This window comes from Bos javanicus, chromosome 2, assembly GCF_032452875.1.
Source record: "Bos javanicus breed banteng chromosome 2, ARS-OSU_banteng_1.0, whole genome shotgun sequence".
Lineage (NCBI taxonomy): Eukaryota > Metazoa > Chordata > Mammalia > Artiodactyla > Bovidae > Bos > Bos javanicus.
In genome coordinates, this window is record NC_083869.1 from 104,185,662 (window position 1) to 104,207,334 (window position 21,673).

The 21,673-nt window shown below is 42.0% G+C and overlaps 1 protein-coding gene, 1 long non-coding RNA gene and 1 other non-coding gene across 3 annotated transcripts in view; 2 read left to right on the top strand and 1 right to left on the bottom strand.

The window, feature by feature from the left end:
• The first annotated feature begins 5,886 nt into the window (after window positions 1–5,886).
• On the top strand, window positions 5,887–6,001 carry LOC133236271 (small nucleolar RNA SNORA40). The gene has a single exon (XR_009732819.1). It is a non-coding gene; the product is annotated as a small nucleolar RNA SNORA40 (small nucleolar RNA).
• Window positions 6,002–10,765: 4,764 nt separating this feature from the next.
• LOC133228661 (uncharacterized) lies at window positions 10,766–11,847 on the top strand. Its single transcript, XR_009730324.1, has 2 exons — window positions 10,766–11,056; window positions 11,496–11,847. It is a non-coding gene; the product is annotated as an uncharacterized LOC133228661 (long non-coding RNA).
• The window catches only part of PECR (peroxisomal trans-2-enoyl-CoA reductase), a 48,249-nt gene continuing 38,329 nt past the window's right edge, over window positions 11,754–21,673 (bottom strand). The window contains exons 7-8 of the mRNA XM_061384247.1: window positions 15,632–15,743; window positions 11,754–12,319 (exon numbers count right to left, since the gene is read on the bottom strand). Of these exons, the coding sequence (XP_061240231.1) occupies window positions 12,234–12,319; window positions 15,632–15,743 (198 nt within the window). The 3' untranslated portion in view covers window positions 11,754–12,233. The remainder of the gene's footprint in view (window positions 12,320–15,631; window positions 15,744–21,673) is intronic.

Below are 21,673 nucleotides of genomic sequence, written 5' to 3' on the forward strand. Positions count from 1 at the left end.
TAAATTTCATTGTTTTTTTAAAAATTCCAAATTTGAAGATTTTGTATAAAATGCTTTCTAAATTTCAAAACACATTTAAAATGTACTATATAAGGACATTTAAAATATTAATGTTTACCTGAATTTTCAAGAACGCAATGTTCTTTATTTTTTCTTCAGTACAACTTCTTCAATCTAAAAATTTAAAATTTGAAGCATGGCATTTTGAATTCCATACAAGGATTTATATCTTGCATTAAAACTAACTAGCTAAAATTTCATGTAAATATAAAACATGTGCTTTAGATTGAAATAAACTACATTTGAAGTGTGTTGTTTGTAAACCAAAGATGCCTTTTATGAATTGACTCCAAAAAACTTAGACAATCCAAAAATATACACAAATCAACAGCAAAATTTCTACTTGATCTTTCTAGGCAGGATTTAAATGTCATATTTTGATGTTTTCCCAGTTATTGTGTATTAATTTAATTCTACTTGATCTTGCTATATTCTGGATATTTTCTCAAACAAACTTGAAGTTTGAAAATTTGTATTTGTATACCATCAATGTAATAAATATTTGAATTTACTTTTGAACTGTGGTGTTGGAGAAGACTCTTGAGAGTCCCTTGGACTGCAAGGAGATCCAACCAGTCCATCCTAAAGGAGATCAGCCCTGGGTGTTCTTTGGAAAGAATGATGCTAAAGCTGAAACTCCAGTACTTTGGCCACCTCATGCGAAGAGTTGACTCATTTGAAGAGACTCTGATGCTGAGAGGGATTGGGGGCAGGAGGAGAAGGGGACAACAGAGGATGAGATGGCTGGATGGCATCACCGACTCAATGGACGTGAGTTTGAGTGAACTCCAGGAGATGATGACGGACAGGGAGGCCTGGCGTGCTGCGATTCACAGGGTCGCAAAGAGTCGGGCACAACTGAGCGACTGAACTGAGCTGATTCGAGAAATTGGAATTCTGCCTTAGGGTTGCCTATAAGTAAAATAAGGATCGCATACCTAGAAATGGGTAAAATGGCAAGCTATATTATATATGTACTATAATTAATATATATATATATATATATGGTGGTGGTGATTTAGTTGCTAAATCATGTCTGACTCTTGTGACCCCATGGACTGTAGCCCACTAGGATCCACTGTCCATGGGATTTCCCAGGCAAGAATCCTGGAGTGGGTTGCCATTTCCTTCTCCATATAATATATATGGCCACATCTTAAAAAGAGGAAAAAAGCAAAGATAGATCTATCTATCTATCTCAGAGAGAAAGAGAATTGTATTTCTGATTATTTACCCTATCAGAATATAGAACTATGTGGACCACTCAATATTTACAAATAGCAATTCTAATTAAGATAGTAATACAATCAAAAGGACATGTCATGTTCTTAATTATTTACTTTTAAAATAAAAGGACTCAGGTAGTTTCATGGAAGGTGATATAAAGTAGCATTGGGGGAATTCCCTGTGGCCCAGCGGTTAAGAATCCGACTTGTGATGCAGGGGACACGGGTTCAATCCCTTGCCAGGGAACTAAGATCCCACATGCTGCAGAGCAACTAAATCCATGCACTACAACTGAAGAGTCTGTGTGATGCAATGAAAGATCCCACGTGCCACAACTAAGACCTGACGCAGCCAAATGATAAATAAATAAATACTAAAAAATAAACAAGAAGAAGGATTGAGACTGCTAAGTTAGAGCAGACAAGGCAAACGATTAAAACCAGTCAGGAAGTGTGATGAACACTTCCCACTGCCCAAAGACTGGCACTGCAGGTCTAGTAACAAACCTGTTTGCAGATCTAGAAACTCAAACCTGTATCTCTCTCTCCAGAGTTCTCAGAATTTAGGGATGCTGAGTCATGCTCACAAACTCACCAGAAGTTGAAGGATGTAGCCTAGACTTACACACAGCTCTCAAACTGGCTGAAAATTCCTACACACCAGACCAGCCCATTAGTTCCCTTTATCAAAGCTGCCCAGAAAATCAAAATTTATTTATTTTTGGACATGGTTTTGGAGGAAAGGGAAGTGGTTTAATTTAGCACTGACAGTCTGATGTATCCTTCTGCAAAAGAGGGATGTATACACCAAGCAAGACGCCGAGCAAAGCAAACATTTGCAGCCCAAGGAGGGGGCGTGTGCCTTATGGCCAGTGGTAGGTGAGCACTGCTGTTGCTGGCCACGTGGGTTTTTCTTATGCTATCATGGTGAATCACTGTCCCACTTTTGAGAGTGATCTATGTTTTTCTGTTCACATTAATATTTTCAATTAGATTAAAATTAACTTTCTGAGAAATGACAGGACATATGGAATTTGCCCTAAAATACTTAAAAATCAAGTAGGACAGAAATAAAAATTTGGAAAAATATAGATCATTATTAAAACTGGGTTGGGGCATGTTGATATTATTCTCTTTACTTTAACATGTGTTCAAATAGTTCCATTAAAATTTTTTCAAAATTTTATTTCAAAAATTATTTCTTGATGTCTTGGTTCTAGTCATTCTCAGTATACTGCATTGGTCACAGGCTCTAAAGCTAAATTCCTTTAATTCAAATTCTACTTCTGCCATTTGCTAACTGAGATCTTAAACAAGTTACTTGCTTGTTTATGCCAGTTTCCTCATTGTAAAATACTGTTACTGATGAAACCTACCTCACATGGTTTTTGTATGGTTAAAATAAGGTCATTCATGGAAAGTGCTTGGCATTGTCTGGCATATAGTAATCACTCAATAAAGGCTAGTTATTATTATCCATCATTAGTGATTCTGCAGTTTGTGGGCAATGTATTTTCTATTCTCCAATTTGAGCTCAAAAGCCAACTACAAGGCCCATTCCTACACACACACACACACACACACACATGCTTGTTCGGCAAAATGTACTCTTCTGTATCCACTGAAATCTCTGTAGTTTCATTCCTCCAAATGAAATAGTAAGAACTAATTAGTAAGAATCAGATAAAGGTAGCCACCCTCTGAGGTCCCCTAATCTCCATCTCAACGATGTAGAAGAGAAGGCCGCTCCATCACTTTTCCCTTCTCGCCACAGTCAATCCCACTAACCCCAAATACACACTCAATGCCTCACAAGTGAATCTTCTTGCAGGAAGAAACAGACTATACTTCTTGGTTTAAGAAGAAGCTGAAGAAGCCTAACAGGGAACTGAAGAAACCTAACAAAGCAAAGATTTGATATATAGCTCTTACTTCAGTGTTAAAATTACAGGGTAAGGAATTCTGGTTAACATCTACTCTGAATCACCCATAGAAATGACTTTTTAAAAAATCTTTGCTATTTAAGTCCATGGTAATTAGTAGCATTTGAAAGAAGGTGATTCTGTTGAGTCACGCTTAGAACTACAAACTCTAAATAAGTGTGTGATTCAGTCAGGGCAGATGAAAAAAGAAACAGAATGATTCAAAATATGCAACAGAAGCCAGGAATATTGTTTTTACTTTGCTGATTTGAGTTTTTCCATACCAACTGGACATCATGTCCCCATTCAAATATATGAACTCAAGTATATCAGCGTTACCAGAATATCAGATGGAGTCCATCTCTTGCAACCCTCCATGTTTCCTTCACTGGCTTGTATTAGAACTAACTAGTCATGTTGACTAAGCCAGTGTAGGAGGCTGGCCAGGAGTTTGAATGGGTTATATCCAAGGTCTATAGGGCAGAATTCAGTTTAAGAAGCAATGGCTTTGTATCACCAAATACATATTCCATTTGGAATTGGTCTCCCATGCCCTCTGTCACATAAACCACTAGCTATCCAGTGAAAAGTCTTCCTGTTTCTCCCAAATAATCCTTATTTATAACCAATTAACTCTTGCCCATGTCACCCTCTATCCAAGTAATTAATGAGACCATTTTTATTTTCTGTTTATTTTTAAAAATTTTATTGGAGCATAATTGCTTTACAATGTTGTATTAGCTTCTACTGTACAGCAGAGTGAATCAGCTATATGCATACATATATCCCCTCTTTTTTGGATATTCTTCTTATTTAGGTCAACACTGAGTCGTTTCCTGTGCTATGCAGTAGGTTCTCATTAGTTATCTAATTTAAGCACGCATGCATGCTAAGTCACTTCAGTCATGTCTGACTCTGCAACCCCATGGACTGTAACCTGCCACACTCCTCTGTCCATGGGATTCTCCAGACAAGAATATTGGAGTGGTTTGCCACGCCTTCCTCGAGGGGATCTTCCAGACCCAGGGATGGAATCCAGGTCTCCTGCATTGCAGGCAGACTCTTTACCACTGAGCCACCTTATACACAGTATCAAGTGTGTATATGTCAATCCCAATCTCCCAGTTAATCCCACCCTTCTTCCCCCCTGCTTGGTGTCCACACTTTGTTCCCTATATCTGTGTCTCTATTTCTGCCTTGCAAATAAGATCATCTATATACAGTTTTTTATTTGGGAAATTTCTAAACTTATCCAGATGCAAAGAGACTAGTCGGATCAGCCATATACTGTATATATATACATACATGGCATCTAGAGTATCTGTCACCTTGCTTTAACAATTACTACCATGCTTCCAATGTTGTTTCGTCTGCTTCCTGCCTCCCCACCACCATCTTTTCCTAAACTGGAGTACTTTAAGGCAAATCCCAAAACCAATATTTCTTCCCTAATGGGTAAAGGCATTTTAAAAAAATGTAACTGCCATATTATTAGCAAATCTAACAAAATGACCAGTAATTATTTGACATTATCTACTAATAATCAATCCACATTCAAATTCCTCAATTATCTCAAAGCTGTCACCAGAGTAATTAAGTGGTAGAAGCTAGGATTTGAACCCAGGCAGTTGGGACTCCGGCAGACTCTAAAATCCATAACTCATGGAAAGAGAGCCCACCAAAAGCTCTGCAGAAATGGACAGTAAAGGACAAAATAAGAAGGGGGAGATGATACAAGGCAGCAATTAGCATAAAGGTTATTAATGACCTCAGGGCTTCCTTGGTGGCTCAGTGGTAAAGACCCCATCTGCCAATGCAGGAGACTCAGGTTCAGTTCCTGGGTTGGGAAGATCCCCTGGAGAAGGAAATGGTTAGCCACTTCAGTACTCTTGCCTGGAGAATTCCATCGACAGAGGACCCTGGCGGGCTACAGTCCATGGGGTCACAAAGAGTCGGACATGACTGAGCAACTAACACTTTCACTTATTGACAACCTCAGCCAAGTGGCTTCAAACATTTTGAAATGTTTCCTTTTAGAGAACTGACAGCCTCCACGAGAGGAGGTTTGGAGGCTGAACAAAGGTGAGGAGGCTCACCTTTCAGAACTAGGTGAGAGGGCAGAGGAGGAATCAGGAGATGTCCAGGAATGCAGTGCTGATGATGAAACCATCAGGACCTGGCAGGTCCCAGCAATCTAAACTCCTACTCGGGCAGAGGGCAGGCGTGCCTCTTACTCAGAGGGGCATGACTGGGCTAACCAACAGATGCATTTAGTTGCCATACAAGTCATAAACAGTGTTGTCCACAAGATTCAAAATATCCCTTTAGATAACTGGAGATAAGTAGCCCTTCAGACGACTGTCTCAAAACAAGGCCTAGCTTTTGACCTAACACACTAGCTAGTGATTTAATCACTAGCTTTTGATCTAATACGACTTTTTTGAATATGGTTCAAATCTTCCTTCTTATTTCAATGAACAGCCACTTGGTGAAGTGGAACCCTTGTAAACTAGGAGTGGAGAAGAAATCCCGAGAGGAAACCACAGCTCAAGTTGAAGCTCTGCAGCCAGATCTTAGAAACCCAAAAAGGTGCTGTTCAGACAGGCTGGTGTTCCACCAATAACCACAAGGGGACACTTTTGAGCCAAGCACCTGGTAGTGTTAAAAACAAATGGGACAGCACTTGTTTAATTTATAGACAAAGACTTATAGATAGGTGCAAAAAGAAATCCTCTTTTGCAACCCATAACTCGTTGCTCAGTATGAGTTTTGATACAGATAAGAAGGAGCATGACACTGAAAAGAGATTCAAGTCATGGGGGTGTATTGGTGAATGTAAAGTTTGCTTCCAGGACTATATAGCTGATACTCTTTCCTCATATCTTAAGCTTTCAAATTATCAGTTGTATTGATTTAGTACTCTAATTTTAATGTTGACATGAAACAAAGATGGCTTCTTTTTTTAGGCTTTTATCTTAAGAACACAGTATCTGATTTTTAAAAGGCTTTTAAAAGGGGAGTTTTGAAGTCTGTCTGTATTCCATTGGAAAGCAAAGTATATATGTGTTAGTCACTCACTTGTGTCTGATTCTTTGCAAGTCCATGGACTATAGCCTGCCAGGCTCTTCTGTCCATGGAGTTCTCCAGGCAAGAATACTGGAGTGGGTTGCCATTTCCTTCTCCAGGGCATCTTTCGAATCCAGGGATTGATCCCAAGTCTCTCACAACTGCAGGCAGATTCTTTACCATCTGTTGTTCAGTCACTCAGTCGTGCCCAACTCTTTGTGACCCCATGGACTATAGCATGCCAGACTTCCCTGTCCTTCACCATCTCCTGGAGCTTGCTCAAACTCATGTCCATCGAGTCAGTGATGCCATCCAACCATCTTGTCCTTTGTCATCCCCTTTTCCTCCTGCCTTCAATCTTTCCCAGCATCAGGGTCTTTTCTAATGAGTCAGCTCTTCACATCAGGCAGCCAAAGTATTGGAGCTTCAACTTCAGCATCAGTCCTTTCAATGACTATTCAAATTCAAAATCAAAATGATTTTCTTTCAGATTGACTGGTTTGATGAGCTCCTTACACTCCAAGGGACTCTTAAGAGTCTTCTCCAACACCACAGTTCAAAAGCATCAATTCTTCTGCGCTCAGCCTTCTTTATAGTCCAACTCTCACATCCATACACGACTACTGGAAAAACCATAGCTTTGACCATGTGGACCTTTGTTGGCAAAGTAATGTCTCTGCTTTTTAATACCCTGTCCAGGTTTGTTAGAGCTTTTCTTCCAAGGAGCAAGCATCTTTTAACTTCATGGTTGCAGTTACAATCTGTAGTGATTTTTACTGTCTGAGCCACCAGAAAATCAAAAAGGCCCAACTAAAAGACTTGTGGACTGACTGACATTACAGCTGTGGACTGAGCAAAACTTCTTTTGGAAAGGGCTGTCTTGATGTTTATGGATGTACTGCTTCTCGGTTCAGTTCAGTCCAGTCACTCAGGCGTGTCCGACTCTGCAACCCCATGAATCGCAGCACGCCAGGCCTCCCTGTCCATCACCAACTCCCGGAGTTCACTCAAACTCATGTCCATCAAGTCGGTGATGCCATCCAGCCATCTCATCCTCTGGCATCCCCTTCTCCTCCTGCCCCCAATCCCTCCCAGCATCAGGGTCTTTTCCAATGAGTCAACTCTTCTCATGAGGTGGCCAAAGTACTGGAGTTTCAGCTTTAGCATCAGTCCTTTCAATGAACACCCAGGGCTGATCTCCTTTAGAATGGACTGGTTAGATCTCCTTGCAGTCCAAGGGACTCTCAAGAATCTTCTCCAACACCACAGTTCAAAAGCATCAATTCTTTGGCACTCAGCTTTCTTCACAGTCCAACTCTCACATCCATACTGCTTCTCAGCTCTGTGAAAAAGTATCTAGGCCTTTTAAGTAGCCTCTCCTTTGCCAGCGAGTGCTGAAACTTCGATGGAGAGACACTGCACAAGGGAAAGGGTTCTGCTTCCCAGTTCAGTGCTTCCTCTACTGATTACCTGGCAGCCCCCAGTCAGCAATGCACTTGGGTCAGCAATAGCAGCAGCTGCCTTGGCACCCTAAAGGGCAAATTTCAAGCAAATTCCAGAGGGCAGATTTCTAGCAAATTCCACCAGCAAAGCCCCATAGATGACTAGTGACTTCTCAGCCATCCAGTAAACCAGAGCTATCCCCTCCAAACAGGGTCTGTCAGCCTTGGGTGAGTGGGTGGGAGAAGCTCTTCTCTTCCTATCAGCCCAGTCACAGCCAGTTCTTCTACTACTCCTATAGTCTTTAAAATTGTGTTTACTTCCTACTATCCAGTCCGCTGCTGTGGTTCATGATTCTTCACATTAAACTTTTCCTGTTTAAATGACTGTGTGGTATTTGTGTCATGCCTTATAATGACAGATACCATTCCAGTTAAGTGAAAGAAAGTGAACGCGATTCAGTTGTGTCCGACTCTTTGTGACCCCCATTGACAGGCTCCTCTGTCCATGAAACTCGCCAGGCAAGAATACTGGAGTGGGTAGTTGTTCCCTTTTCCAAGGGACCTTCCTGACCCAGGGATCAAACCAGGGTCTCCTGCATTACAGGCAGATTCTTTACCAGCTGAGCTGCCAGGGAAGCCCTACCATTCCAGGTAAGAGTTTGACTTTCCTGTTCACAGGGACTCAGATACCACCGCTATCTAGGACAAGGGTCTCCAATTCCAAGATCTAATGCCTGATGGTCTGAGGTGGAGCTGATGTAATAATAACAAAAATAAAGTATATAAAAAAATGTAACTCACTTGAATCATCTGGAAATCCTCTCTCCAATACACAGTCTGGAAAACTGTCTTCCACATAACTGGTCCCTGAGGCCAAAAAGGTTGAGGATCACTGATCTAGGGGCTTATACAAGGTGGAATACACAGCTATGGAATCCCATGCACCAATATCCAACCAGGTGATCAAAGTGGGTCCCCTGATCATGGAACCACTGATTGTATCATACCCCAGACTTCCAGAGAAAACTAGCCTCACAACAGGACTACAATAATCAAGACACAGCAGAAGTACCATCGACCCTCTGAAAGGATGGGGCACCATCTTTCAGGATGCATGTCCTCATTGGCTTTGGGAACATGTTGGGAACCAAGGAATGGAAGTGGTAGTGGCCCTACTTGCCATCACCCGCTAAGACCCACTGTGGGCCTTATCCCTGCGGTTCTGGACTCTGCAGTTTTGGGGATCCTAGTCCCAAAGGGCAATTCTTGCCAAGGAACACAGCCAGGTTCCATTGAACTGAAACTGATTCCTGTGACCACGTACCAGCTGGTGAGAAAAGGCATTGCCATCACCAGCAGGAGGAATCACAGCTACTTTTACAGAGTGGGGACAGGGAGGAAGGGCACATGTGGAGCAGGTGACCCACTGAGCACCTCCTGATACCCTTTTGCCCCATTGTGACTGTGATCTCACACACGTCGCAACTCTGGCTGCAACCCGAGGTGTTTCCTGCCCATTCCTCTCTCCCTCCCTCTTCTATAAGTGTTAGACACCATCATGGTCTGAAGGCTATGGATGCCTTCTTGGGCTCCCTGCCCTTTATCCTCCATGGGCACATTCTCCAGACATCTCATGCACGTTTTACCGTGTCTTGGCATCTTCTTCTCTGAGAACCTGAACTAACACAAGCCGCAAACAAAAAGACCAGTGCGTGTGTGTGTGTGTGTGTGTGTGTGTGTGTGTGTGTGAGAGAGGTGATAACATCCACAAAGGTCATCTTATCAACAACCTCTTTTGACATGAGTAACTATAGAAATGTTTTTTTTTTCCTCTTAGATGTCCTTTTCTTCCTTTCTTTCTTATATGCCTTTAGTACCATGACCTTATCCTTGTTAGCACTTAAAATAATAGAGAATTTTATGGTGGAGAGGGTGTAGAGAAAAGGGAACCCTCCTATCGTGCTGGTGGGAATGTAAACTGGTACAGCCACTATGGAAAACAGTATGCTGCTGCTGCTAAGTCGCTTCAGTCCTGTCCGACTCTGCGCGACCCCATAGACGGCAGCCCACTAGGCTCTCCATCCCTGGGATTCTCCAGGCAAGAACACTGGAGTGGGTTGCCATTTCCTTCTCCAATGCATGAAAGTGAAAAGTGAAAGTGAAGTCGCTCAGTCGTGTCCAACTCCTAGCAACCCCATGGACTGCAGCCTACCAGGCCCCTCCTTCCATGGGATTTTCCAGGCAAGAGTACTGGAGTGGGTTGCCATTGCCTTCGCCTTGGAGATTCCTTAAAAACTAAAAATCGAGTTGCCATATGATCCAACAATCCCGCTCCTGGGCATATATCTGGAAAAGAGGAAAACTCTTAATTCAAAAAGATACATGCACCCCAATGTTCATAGCAGCACTATATAATAGCCAAGACATGGAAGCAACCTAAATGTCTACTGACAGAGAAAATATGGTACATGTACACAGTGGAACACTACTCAGTCATAAAAAGCGTCAAATAATGCCATTTGTAACAATATGGATAGACCTAGAGATGACCATACTGTGTGAAACGTCAGACAGAGACAAATATCACTTATATATGGAATCTTAATAATACAACTGAACCTATTTACAACATAGAAACAGACTCCGTAGAAAACAAATTTATGGTTAACAAAGCAGAAAGGGGGGATTAATTAGGAGTCTGGAATTAATAGATACATACTACTATTACAAAATAGATAAATAAGGACCCATTGTCTAATACAGGGAACTATATTCAGTGTCTTGTGATAACCTATAATGGAAAAGAATCTGAAAAAGAATAGGTGTATGTGTGTGTGGGTGTGTGTGTGAGAATCACTTTGCTATACACCTGAAACTAATACAACATTATAAATCAACCACACTTCAATAAAAATAAATAAAACTTAAAATTTATATTTCTGTATTATATACATATATATATATATATATATATATTTTCTTTTTCACCACTGAACGTCCAACTCCTACCATAATGTTGAGCACATAGAATGGGCACCAAATTATTAGCTGAACGAATGAGTTCCATTCAGGAACATCCAGTCTACAGCAAAATTTACCAAGTGCAGTCACAGAAGAACATTAGTGACAAGGCACTATTATGACACACAGAAATCCTGGAGTGCAGACTTCTAATTCTAGAACACAGATAATGATCAGCTGTACAGCAATGGTTGAACAAGATCTAATAAGGAGTTGGAGCTAAGTTTAGTGCTACATAGGGGCAGGCTCCATGCGTTAAACAGAAATAAGCAAATTTCAACCTAGGGAGATACAAGAGGTCGTCAACCATCATCAACAGGTAATTTGAAAAGCAAGCCCTGCTTCTTTCATTTTCTGCACCAACCTGTGCTGGGGCCATCCTGCCCTTTAAGTCAACTTGTAATTCTTAGGAGCTGTGATGTTATCACCTTCAGAAGGCTACTATTAAAATGTAGTCTAGGAGGAAAAGATTTCTGCTACATACATAGCATGCACACAATGTTAAAGGGAGCTTTGGGCTCACTCTCAAGGGTGATCCTCCCCTGTTCACACACAAGAGTGAGCACCTCCTTACACGCAGCACCCACAGCAGCTCATTAGCCTCATTCTAGTCCCGGACCTGCTTGGGATGCTGATAAAATTGCACATTCTGCAATTTCTGCAGCCGATAACCGCCCTGCCCCACCCAGCTCAGGGTTTGGTCAATCATATGCTTTGAACTGAGTGTTACTGTTAAAGAAACTACTTCACTTCAACAGGAAGAAGTCAAACAGGTTTCATTGATGAAGAGAGAAAAAAAATGAACATATACAGTTTGTAGATGACACTCCACAAATCAAGATCAATGGACAGAAAGGATCAATGGAAGGAAGAATACCGAACCCTAATACAGCTGCATAGATTTTAATTAAAAATTTGTTTGCATATAAAAGGAGAAACATGGAGAAAGGGGAATACTTTGGCTAAGAAATCAAGACATATCAAGCCAAGGACGGAAAAAAAATACCACTTATGACTTCATTTTTCTTTTTTATTAACAGGGTTTGTACAAATATGACTTCATGAACAAACCACACATCAATAATTATATAAAGCTTTATTGATCCCAAAGTATTTGCCATCAAAAATGAGTCATTGTTGTAAAAATCATAATGATGCCACAATTTAGATTTATTGTGAACCTTATGGGAAATCATAATACCATTATCATTAACTTGAAACTATTTCATTTTTCAAAGACCTTTCTTAGAATTAAAAGTATAATCATAAATTATGTTAATTTCCACTTCTAAAATTTTTTTTTGATCACAAATGACGTTGGTTGGCACTTAATGTGTTTATTTCAGGAATAACTTTTGCACAGATGTAATTGATTAACATTAAAAAATCAGAATGTGAGTTTCCCATACAGATTATGAGTTCCTGTAAAGTACAGAAGTGCACTGTCGAGATGTTAAGGCACTTGGGGACAAAAGACACTTCCATGTTTCTTTAGCTTACAGCTTGGCTTTATGGTTAGAAGACTCTTTTATGCTTTTGACAAGAGAAGGGTCCCCTGCTCCCTGGGGCCAGTTGTCATGATCTGTTAAATGGAAAACCTCAGGTCAGATACGAATCTATTAACCTCATCAGTTCTCTTAGTTCCCACCAAACCCATTTGTCATTTTCCCTGGATCACCCCTTTTCTTAGCAAGAAAAAAGAAATCATTGGGACAGGTGGCAAAGGTTTTGAGAAAAATCTCAATTTGAATCCCATCTCTGTCACTTAATAACTTTGTAGAAGTTACTTCTACAGATTTGGAGAAGTTACTCTTGCTAAGCCTCAGTTTCCTCATCTATTAAGTAAGTGTTAGTCGTTCACTTTGCGACACCATGGACTGTAGCCTGCCAGGCTCCTCCATGAAATTCTCCAGGCAAGAAAACTGAGGGGTTTGCCATTCCCTTCTCCAGGGGATCTTCCTGATCCAGGGATTGAACGCTGGTCTCCTCCATTGCAGGTGGATTCTTAACCAGCTGATTCACCAGGGAAATCCCCATCTATTAGCGGAGATACCAACATCTCTCTGTTAAAGGTGAGAGGGTCCATGTGATCCCTGCATATAGCACTGGACATAACGTAGACATTCAACCAATCTTACTTCCTTAATAACGGTACCTTCTGAAACATGCTTACTTTGTACCAGACACTTAGAGTTGCCCCGTCCCGGCATCCAGTCTCCCATCTCCTCTTTCCACTTAGAAACCCATGAGGTTCTGGAGAAGTGACCCTACTTGGATCACAGATTGATCTAAGTAAGTGTACTCTATTCCCCTTGCTGAGGTTACTGGTCAAACATGGACACTTGCATAAGCTAGTACCAAGCAGAGAGAATCTCAGAATTTGGTTAAAAATGCTGAGAAAAAGTCATCCCCTCCCCTCTGTCTCTGTCCAAATGGACGTGAACAAAGAAGCATGGAGCTTCAGGAGTGGCAGGCACCAGGAGAGTCCATCTTAAGATATGGCCAATGTAATAGCAGCAAAAAGAGAGGGAAAAGGGAAAAAAATGCCCTCGATAAAATCAGCGAGCTGCAGAGTGAAGACTCACCTGTTATTTGAGACAATAAATCCCTTCATTGCTTGAGCCAGTCTGAGTTTTAACTAAAAGCATTCTATCTGATACAGTACCTTTAATGTGCATTAACTAATCTAATTCTCCCAAGAGCCAATGAAATGAATACTATAAGGGACCTCACTTTATAGAAAAGAAAATGAAGGCATACAGAAATAAATACCCTCAAGAACATCAGCTAATAAGCTTAGCTTTCATCCCAGGCATTCTCACCGTAGGACTAGCAATCTTAAAATTTCAGAAGGAATGGCTATTCCCGCTCATTATTTTAAGAGAGTATATTCTTAAAGGGAAGCCCAGGTGGCAGAGTGGAAAAGAATCTGCCTGCCAAGGCAGGCGATGCAAGAGATGCGGGTTCCATCCCTGGGTCAGGAAAATCCCCTGGAGAAGGAAATGGCAACCCACTCCAGTATTCTTGCCTGGGAAATCCCATGGACAGAGGAGCCTGGCAGGCTACAGTCCATGGGGTCGCAAAGAGTTGGACACAACTGACCGACCAAGTACGCACATATTCTTAAAAGATGGATGTGGCCGCTTTCTTCAAAAACTTAAAAAATATTTTTTTGTACTGATTAAAAAAAAACAACAGTGTTAGAATTACAAAAGAAAACCATTTCACTGGAGGCCTGGAGAAGCAGTCACCTAGAGGGGTTTTTTTCCCCCTCTAAAAAGGAAAGGGATGTACCTCACTTTAACAAACACTGACTCAACTCCACTGGTGAGGGAAGTGGAAAGGTTCTCCCTCCACCTTTGCTACTTTAAATACTATCAGAATCGCCCATCGAACCTGGACTGGCAACTCGTTTCTTACATGATATTCTACATGTTTCAATGTCACTCTCCCAGAGGGATGGTGTGGGGAGGGAGGAGGGTTCAGGATGGGGAACACATGTATGCCTGTGGCGGATTCATTTTGATATTTAGCAAAACTAATACAATTATGTAAAGTTTAAAAATAAAATAAAATTAAAAAATAATAATAAAAAATAAATAAATAAATACTATCAGAAAACAATATTATATAACCATGAAGGCATTTCTGTGTTTCCAAATGAGATCCTTAAAGCCACAGAATCTCATACACATTACTACAATGATAGTGTTAGTAAAAAATTATGCCAGGGGAAATAATGAGTAATATTATAGATCCAAACCAATCAATGATTAATGCAAAGAAGGGCTGAATCATTGATGAGACTATTAGCACATGAAAGAGTAGGGTGAAAAGAGTAAGTCCTGAACAGGAAATTCAAGTACATACATGCTACATCAACCACATTTTAATTTTGTGTGTGTGCTCAGTTGTGTGACTCTTTGCGACCTCATGGACTATATCCCACCAGGCTTCTCTGTCCATGGGATCTTCAAGTCTAGAATACTGGAGTGGGTTGCCACTTCCTACTCCAGGGGATCTTTCCAAACCAGGGATTGGACCCATGTCTCCTGTGTCTCCTGTACTGGCAGGCAGATTCTTTATCACTGTGCCACCAGAGAAGCCCTTTAATTCACTGGCAATCATTTAATCAACTATCTTTGGCAACAGTTTGGACACATTTGAATTTCATATCCTCTTCTACATTTTGGGAGTGATTAGCTTGGACATGCCTTGCTTTCATGGATGTGTTTTGTCATGTATGATGTAACTGTGATACTTGACTAATTTTTTAGGATCCTTTCAACTCCAAAGTTTGATGGTCTAGTCATAAGATACATACACACACACACACACACACATTTGCATGCAATATCTACATTAGATTGAGAAATATAAACTTGTTTTGTACATCAAAAATGAATGAACACAGCATATTCCTATGGTTTCCCTCAATCTATAACCTGAAGATACTGTAAAATAGCATCATACCACCCCTCCCCATCTAACAGGTCTGATTCTCCCACTCATATACACAAGCCACTAACTGGATAAACAAAGAGAAGTTAAATATCAAAAGTATGGCACGTTCCTGCCTCTGTTCTCGTCTCTCTCCTGTACATATATATTCACACTGAGAATATTTTTCAAGGTTAAATTCCACTAGCCTATGCACACGCAAACAAGTCCTTAAACAGGTAAAGCTGTGTGCTATAATAAAGATATTTAGATATTTGCTGCACTAGGAATATTGCCTTTAAAAATCATATGATGACTATAAATATTTTGTACATTTTTTGGATGTTCTACAAGAAGAAAAAAAAAACAAAACCCTTATCTCTTAAGTACCTAGAGGAATTTTGAAAACCTGAACAGGAGAAGGCACAAAGGCACTCATTTCTTGGCCACTCACCTGGTATCTCAAATAACTGTGTGTACAGAGACTGGCCCCCATCCACATACACCAACTGTCCGGTGACAAAGGAAGCAGCAGGAGACAGCAGGAAGCATACCAAGGAGGAGACCTGGAAACAGAAGCACACATATGCACTCAGAAAATTAGATACCCCTCACTTCTGGCTGCTTCCCATTTCCGAGTAGACACCTCTGAAATGACAGAACTGTAACCTGAAGCCTGCAGCCTTTAGAATGCCAGGCTGTGTGTACTATAATCTGAAGGTACATAATAGATGCCTTTTTCTATTTGAGCATCATTAAAGTCAGGGATGTGACTAGGGTGAAGGCAAAATAAAAAGAGCCTTTTAGGTTGTTGTTCAGTTACTAAGTCGTGTTCGACTCTTTGCAATACCAGGGACTGTAACACGCCAGGCTCCTTTGTCCTCCAGTGTGAAATGAATCACACAATGTGACGTAGTTAAGGGACCTTCCTCGTGGTCCAGTGGTTAAGACTCCATGCTTCCACTGCAGGGGGTTTCAATCTCTGGTCAAGGAACTAGGAACCTGTAGGCAGGGTCACATGGCCAAAAAAATTTTTTGAATCTTTTTTAAAATACAACAACATGAAGGAACCAAAAGTGAAAGCAGTGCTGTGTCTGCTCTGTCCCATCAAATACTTCAGTTCCTTCCATGATCCTCATTGTTTTCAACACCATCACATGCCTTTTATAGTTTTCTCCCTGAAACGCTCACTGTGTCTGTGTAACAATAAACTGGCATTCTAGCTTGTTTAGTCCATGGTCCTCGCAGGCCCAAAGCCCAGGGTCTCAGAGTACAGGAGCTTTCTATCAGGGGGACTTCAGAATCCTGCTGTAGCCCTGAGAAACAGATAGGTGACTGGCGAGTTCAGCAACAACCACTCCCAAAACCAAAGAAAAAGATGGAAATATTTCACTGGATGTAAACGGAGTCTCACATGAGGCTGTTGACACAAGCAGAGTTTGTCAAAGGGTGATCTTAAGCTCCTACATCAGAATCCCTAGGGCTGCTTACTGAAACTCCAGACTCCAAGATCCTACACTTAAGATCATCTGGGTTGTCAACTCTGGGGTTAGAGCCCCAGAATCTTCCATTTTATCAGGCTGCCAAGCAGGGCTGAGACAAGGGGGAGACTAATGAGGTGCCTGGGATGCAGCAGTTAGGGAGGTGCTTGCTCTAGGGGGCAGGTGGTCCCTAAATACTGTTTGTGCCTTGCTTGCCTCACCCCAGTCCTGATCCTGTATGCAGCACTACAGCCTGTGTGTTCACAGGGCTGTGCCTCTTTGAGGCTCTGAGACCTGAGAGAAGGCGGGCACAGCCTTCCCTCCATCCCTGTGTCCCCAGCAGGTAGTATAGGACTGCACTGTCCAAAAAGGAGGCCACGAACCATATGACACAACCAAAACGTTTTCACACATCGAAAAATGATCGAAAAAGCAAGAGAGTTCCAGAAAAACATCTATTTCTGCTTTATTGACTATGCCAAAGCCTTTGAGTGGATCACAATAAACTGTGGAAAATTCTTCAAGAGATGGGAATACCAGACCACCTGACCTGCCTCTTGAGAAACCTATATGCAGGTCAGGAAGCAACAGAACTGGACATGGAACAACAGACTGGTTCCAAATAGGAAAAGGAGTACGTCAAGGCTGTATATTGTCACCCTGCTTATTTAACTTATATGCAGAGTACATCATGAGAAACGCTGGACTGGAAGAAGCACAAGCTGGAATCAAGGTTGCCGGGAGAAATATCAATAACCTCAGATATGCAGATGACACCACCCTTATGGCAGAAAGTGAAGAGGAACTAAAAAGCCTCTTGAAAGTGAAAGAGGAGAGTGAAAAAGTTGGCTTAAAGCTCAACATTCAGAAAACGAAGATCATGGCATCTGGTCCCATCACTTCACAGGAAATAGATGGGGAAACAGTGGAAACAGGGTCAGACTTTATTTTGGGGGCTCCAAAATCACTGCAGATGGTGACTGCAGCCATGAAATTAAAAGACGCTTACTCCTTGGAAGGAAAGTTATGACCAACCTAGATAGCATATTCAAAAGCAGAGACATTACCTTGCCAACAAAGGTCCGTCTAGTCAAGGCTATGGTTTTTCCAGTGGTCATGTATGGATGTGAGAGTTGGACTGTGAAGAAGGCTGAGCGCTGAAGAATTGATGCTTTTGAACTGTGATGTTGGAGAAGACTCTTCAGAGTCCCTTGGACTGTAAAGAGATCCAACCAGTCCATTATGAAAGAGATTAGCCCTGGGATATATTTGGAGGGAATGATGCTGAAGCTGAAACTCCAGTACTTTGGCCACCTCATGCGAAGACTGGACTCATTGGAAAAGACTCTGATGCTGGGAGGGATTGGGGGCAGGAGGAGAAGGGGACGACAGAGGATGAGATGGCTGGATGGCATCACTGACTCCATGGACATGAGTCTGAGTGAACTCCGGGAGTTGGTGATGGACAGAGGCCTGGCGTGCTACGATTCATGGGGTCACAAAGAGTCGGACACGAGTGAGCGACTGAACTGAACTGAACTGAATCTGAATTGAGAGGCACTATAAGTATAAAATCACACACCAGATTCAGAAGTCTTTTTCTTCTTGGAAAAGAAAAATGTAAAATAGTCTCATTAGTAATTGTTAAAATGATAATGTTTTAGGTATACTAAGTTAAATAAGATTTATTTTTTAAACTAATTTCACTTTTTAAAACTTTTCTTAATGTGGCTATTACAAAGTTTAAGATTACATATGTGACTATTACCACAGTTCTATTGGACAGAGTTGGTGTGGAATTAATGATTTAAAAGTTCCCACAGTCCTGGGAAAGGGCTGATGGGGCCTGGGAACAAGTAACAGTCAGAACTAGCTTTCCCCTGTGTAATCAATCAATGACAACTCACCCTGTGAACACTGTTTTGTTACTCAACCAATCCGTGAAAGTTCCTTGACCCTGTAAGTTAGCCAGTCAGGAAGACTCACGCCAATAAGTCCCTTTCTGAGTGTCAGCCAAACAACGACCCTCTCACTCAAAGTCTGCAAATCTCTAAAACCAAACTTCCCCCAAGGGAAAAAAGAAAACTCAATAGTCTACTCCAAGAGACTGTGCCTGACCAGGAATAACTGTGCTTTGGTGCTGAGTTCTGTTTCAAATATCGAGTGGTGGCCTCATCCTTTGACAGTGTTTACAATAAAGTAACTACTTATTAAGTGTTTACAGAGTGAAGGAATCTTTTTGCATCTCTCCCCTTCAAATAAAGAGATTTTCTGTTGCCTAACTCAAAAAAGACACGAACCCTTTGAGGGAGTCATTTCCTAGGCAGGTTGATAGGAAATCTAGGGGTCCCCAAGGAGAGAGGGGCCTGGAATTCTCAAGGAGGAAGGACAAACTTTTTTTCTTTCTCCACATTCCTTAGGATTATATAACAATAATGTATCCTGCCTAAGGACAGTCTTTGGATTCAACCTTCTGTTATCTTAAAATGTTAATTATGGGAGTAGACCTGGTCTTTACAAGGATGTATCTTGCCTGAGGACAGTGTTATCTTAAAATGTAAATTATGGGAGTAGGTCTGATGAGGTCTTTACAACCTCCAGACATTCTTTGGATTCACTGGAGAGTATATAACTTCATTGTTAACACTAGCAAGCGGGTACTCTTTCTACCCCCTTCTGATGCCTATGTCAGAAGCTTTCTCTATCTCCTTTATACTTTAATAAAACTTTATTACACAAAAGCTCTGAGCGATCAAGCCTCGTCTCTGGCCCCGGATTGAATTCTTCTCCTCCAGGGGCCAAGAATCCCGGTGTATTTGCGTGATTCAACAACAACCTTTCATCTTGGGGGCTTGTCCGGGATCCTTCAGGACAAGGTAAGGAAGCTTGGAGCTTTAGTTCTTTGTTCTCTTAGCGAACAGGTTTTCTGCCGTGCTTTACTAACTCTACCGTGTGCTTGTGTGAATGAATGGCATGCCCTGCATGAAGCAAGTAAGGGGCCCTGCTCTGCGGTTCCACGGTGATCTCATACAGCTTATGGCAGAAACTGTCGGGGCGTTATACCGACCTGCCAATGCCAAGAGGCACCCAATGTCTCCTTCAGGAACCGACCAGAAATGGGCAAAGCGTGTGGACCGAACTCTCCTTTCTCGGTCAAACTTTTCGGTCTCTTTGACCATTTCAGAACTCCTTGGGAATTAGAAGTACTAACCTAATCTATCAGATCATAGACTTTCAAGGGACTTGTGATATATACTGTTACTGTGTACTGTGGCTTAGGTCCCAAACTTGGATTGGTAGTCAAGAAAGTGTCTAGCCTCGCTAGGAATCGAAAGTTCGTAAGCTAGATGGAGCTCTAGCTCCCAGAACATCTCTGAGGTTAAAGATTACTCAGATTGGGACTGCGATGGTTTTTTTTCTTTGGTAACACCGGCTCTTAGTGGGTCAGAGGAGGCTGTTATACTGGTGTGGTGATGCTTGGAAAGACCATCTCAGTTTTATGTTCATGTCGGTCTTATTGTAGCCAGGAAATACTCAGGGTCGTGCACAGGCACTCAGGTGACGAATGTTTCCTACAGCGGTCTTAGCTTGGGAGGCATTCCGGAAGGTTACTCTGATTCACCCCGGGTGACATCAGAGGCAAACAAGGTTAAGGGTGAAGAGCTGGACGTCAAGTAGGGATGCTATCAAGTCTACCCCTGGTACATCCCCACCCCATCTCGGTGGTAGAACCGGGAGGGACGAGTACAGCGCCTGCGTCGGTAAGGGACAGACTAAGTCCGACCAGGAAGGAAAAGCTTTTGGTGTAACGTCTGTCTACACCCCCATCTAAGAGCAGGGAGGGACGCCTCCAGTAGAAAAATGGCCTTGGTCGCTTTTTTTCTCTCTTACAGTTGGGAGCTAACAATTCCAGCCTCACTCCTTTGAACTGTATCCTAAAAAACTGGGATAGATTTGATCCCCAGGGCTTAAAAAAGACACACCTGGTCTTCCTATGTGATACTGCATGGCCACGGTATCCATTGGAAGACGGCAAACGATGGCCAGTTGGAGGGTCTCTTAAGTATAATACTATTCTACAATTAGACCGGTTCTGTAAGGAACAAGGGAAATGGGTAGAAGTAGCATATGTGTTGCCCTTTTTCTCTCTGCGAAATATGCCAGACTTAATGTCCTAAGGGTATAAATTTGGGCGTGAAACCTTCAGCTCCCTCCTGTCCTCTTACTTTGCCCCCGTACCGGGGACTCCAAACTGGGATTCAAACTGCCCACACGGAGGTCCAAACAACTCCTGTCTCAGTACGACCTCAGACTACTCTGGTTTCAGTAGAAACTCAGACCATCGAAGTAAGAGATGAGATGGAGGACAGGAGACAAAGAGAAGAGGAAAAACAGGTTTCTCCAATCTATCCCTGGGATCATATGCGCAGAGCAGCCAGAGAGACTGAGGAACAGCCACACAAGCTGTTGCCTCTTTATGAAACACCCACCGGGAGAAATAATCAGTCTGTGAGAGTTAATAAGCCTTTTTCTTATCAAGAAATACAAAGAATCAAGGAGGATCTGGGAGACTATTTAGAGGACCCAGAAAAATATATCAGAGCTTTTAAAGGTGTTACTTTGCTTTATGACCTCACTTGGAAAGATGTGATGTATATCTTGGGACAAACGCTGACTCCTGAGTCAAAGACTCAGGAGTTTTGGGAAAAGCGGTTGCTTATGGAGATGAATGGCTTGGTAATGAATCAGTAGGGAAGAGGGAGAACGAGATATCGGCCCTCCCCACTGGGAATCAAGCGGTCGAGATATCGGCCCTCCCCACTGGGAATCAGGCGGTCCCAACTATAGAACCAGACCGGGACTACAACACAGCTAAAGGAAGATGGGATCAGAGTCATTTTGTTAGATGTATTCTTGAGGGACTTAGGCAGGCGCGTTCTAAGCCTTTAAACTATGGCAAATTGGCAGATATAGAACAGGAGGAGAAAGAAACTCCTGGTAAATTCCTAGATAGA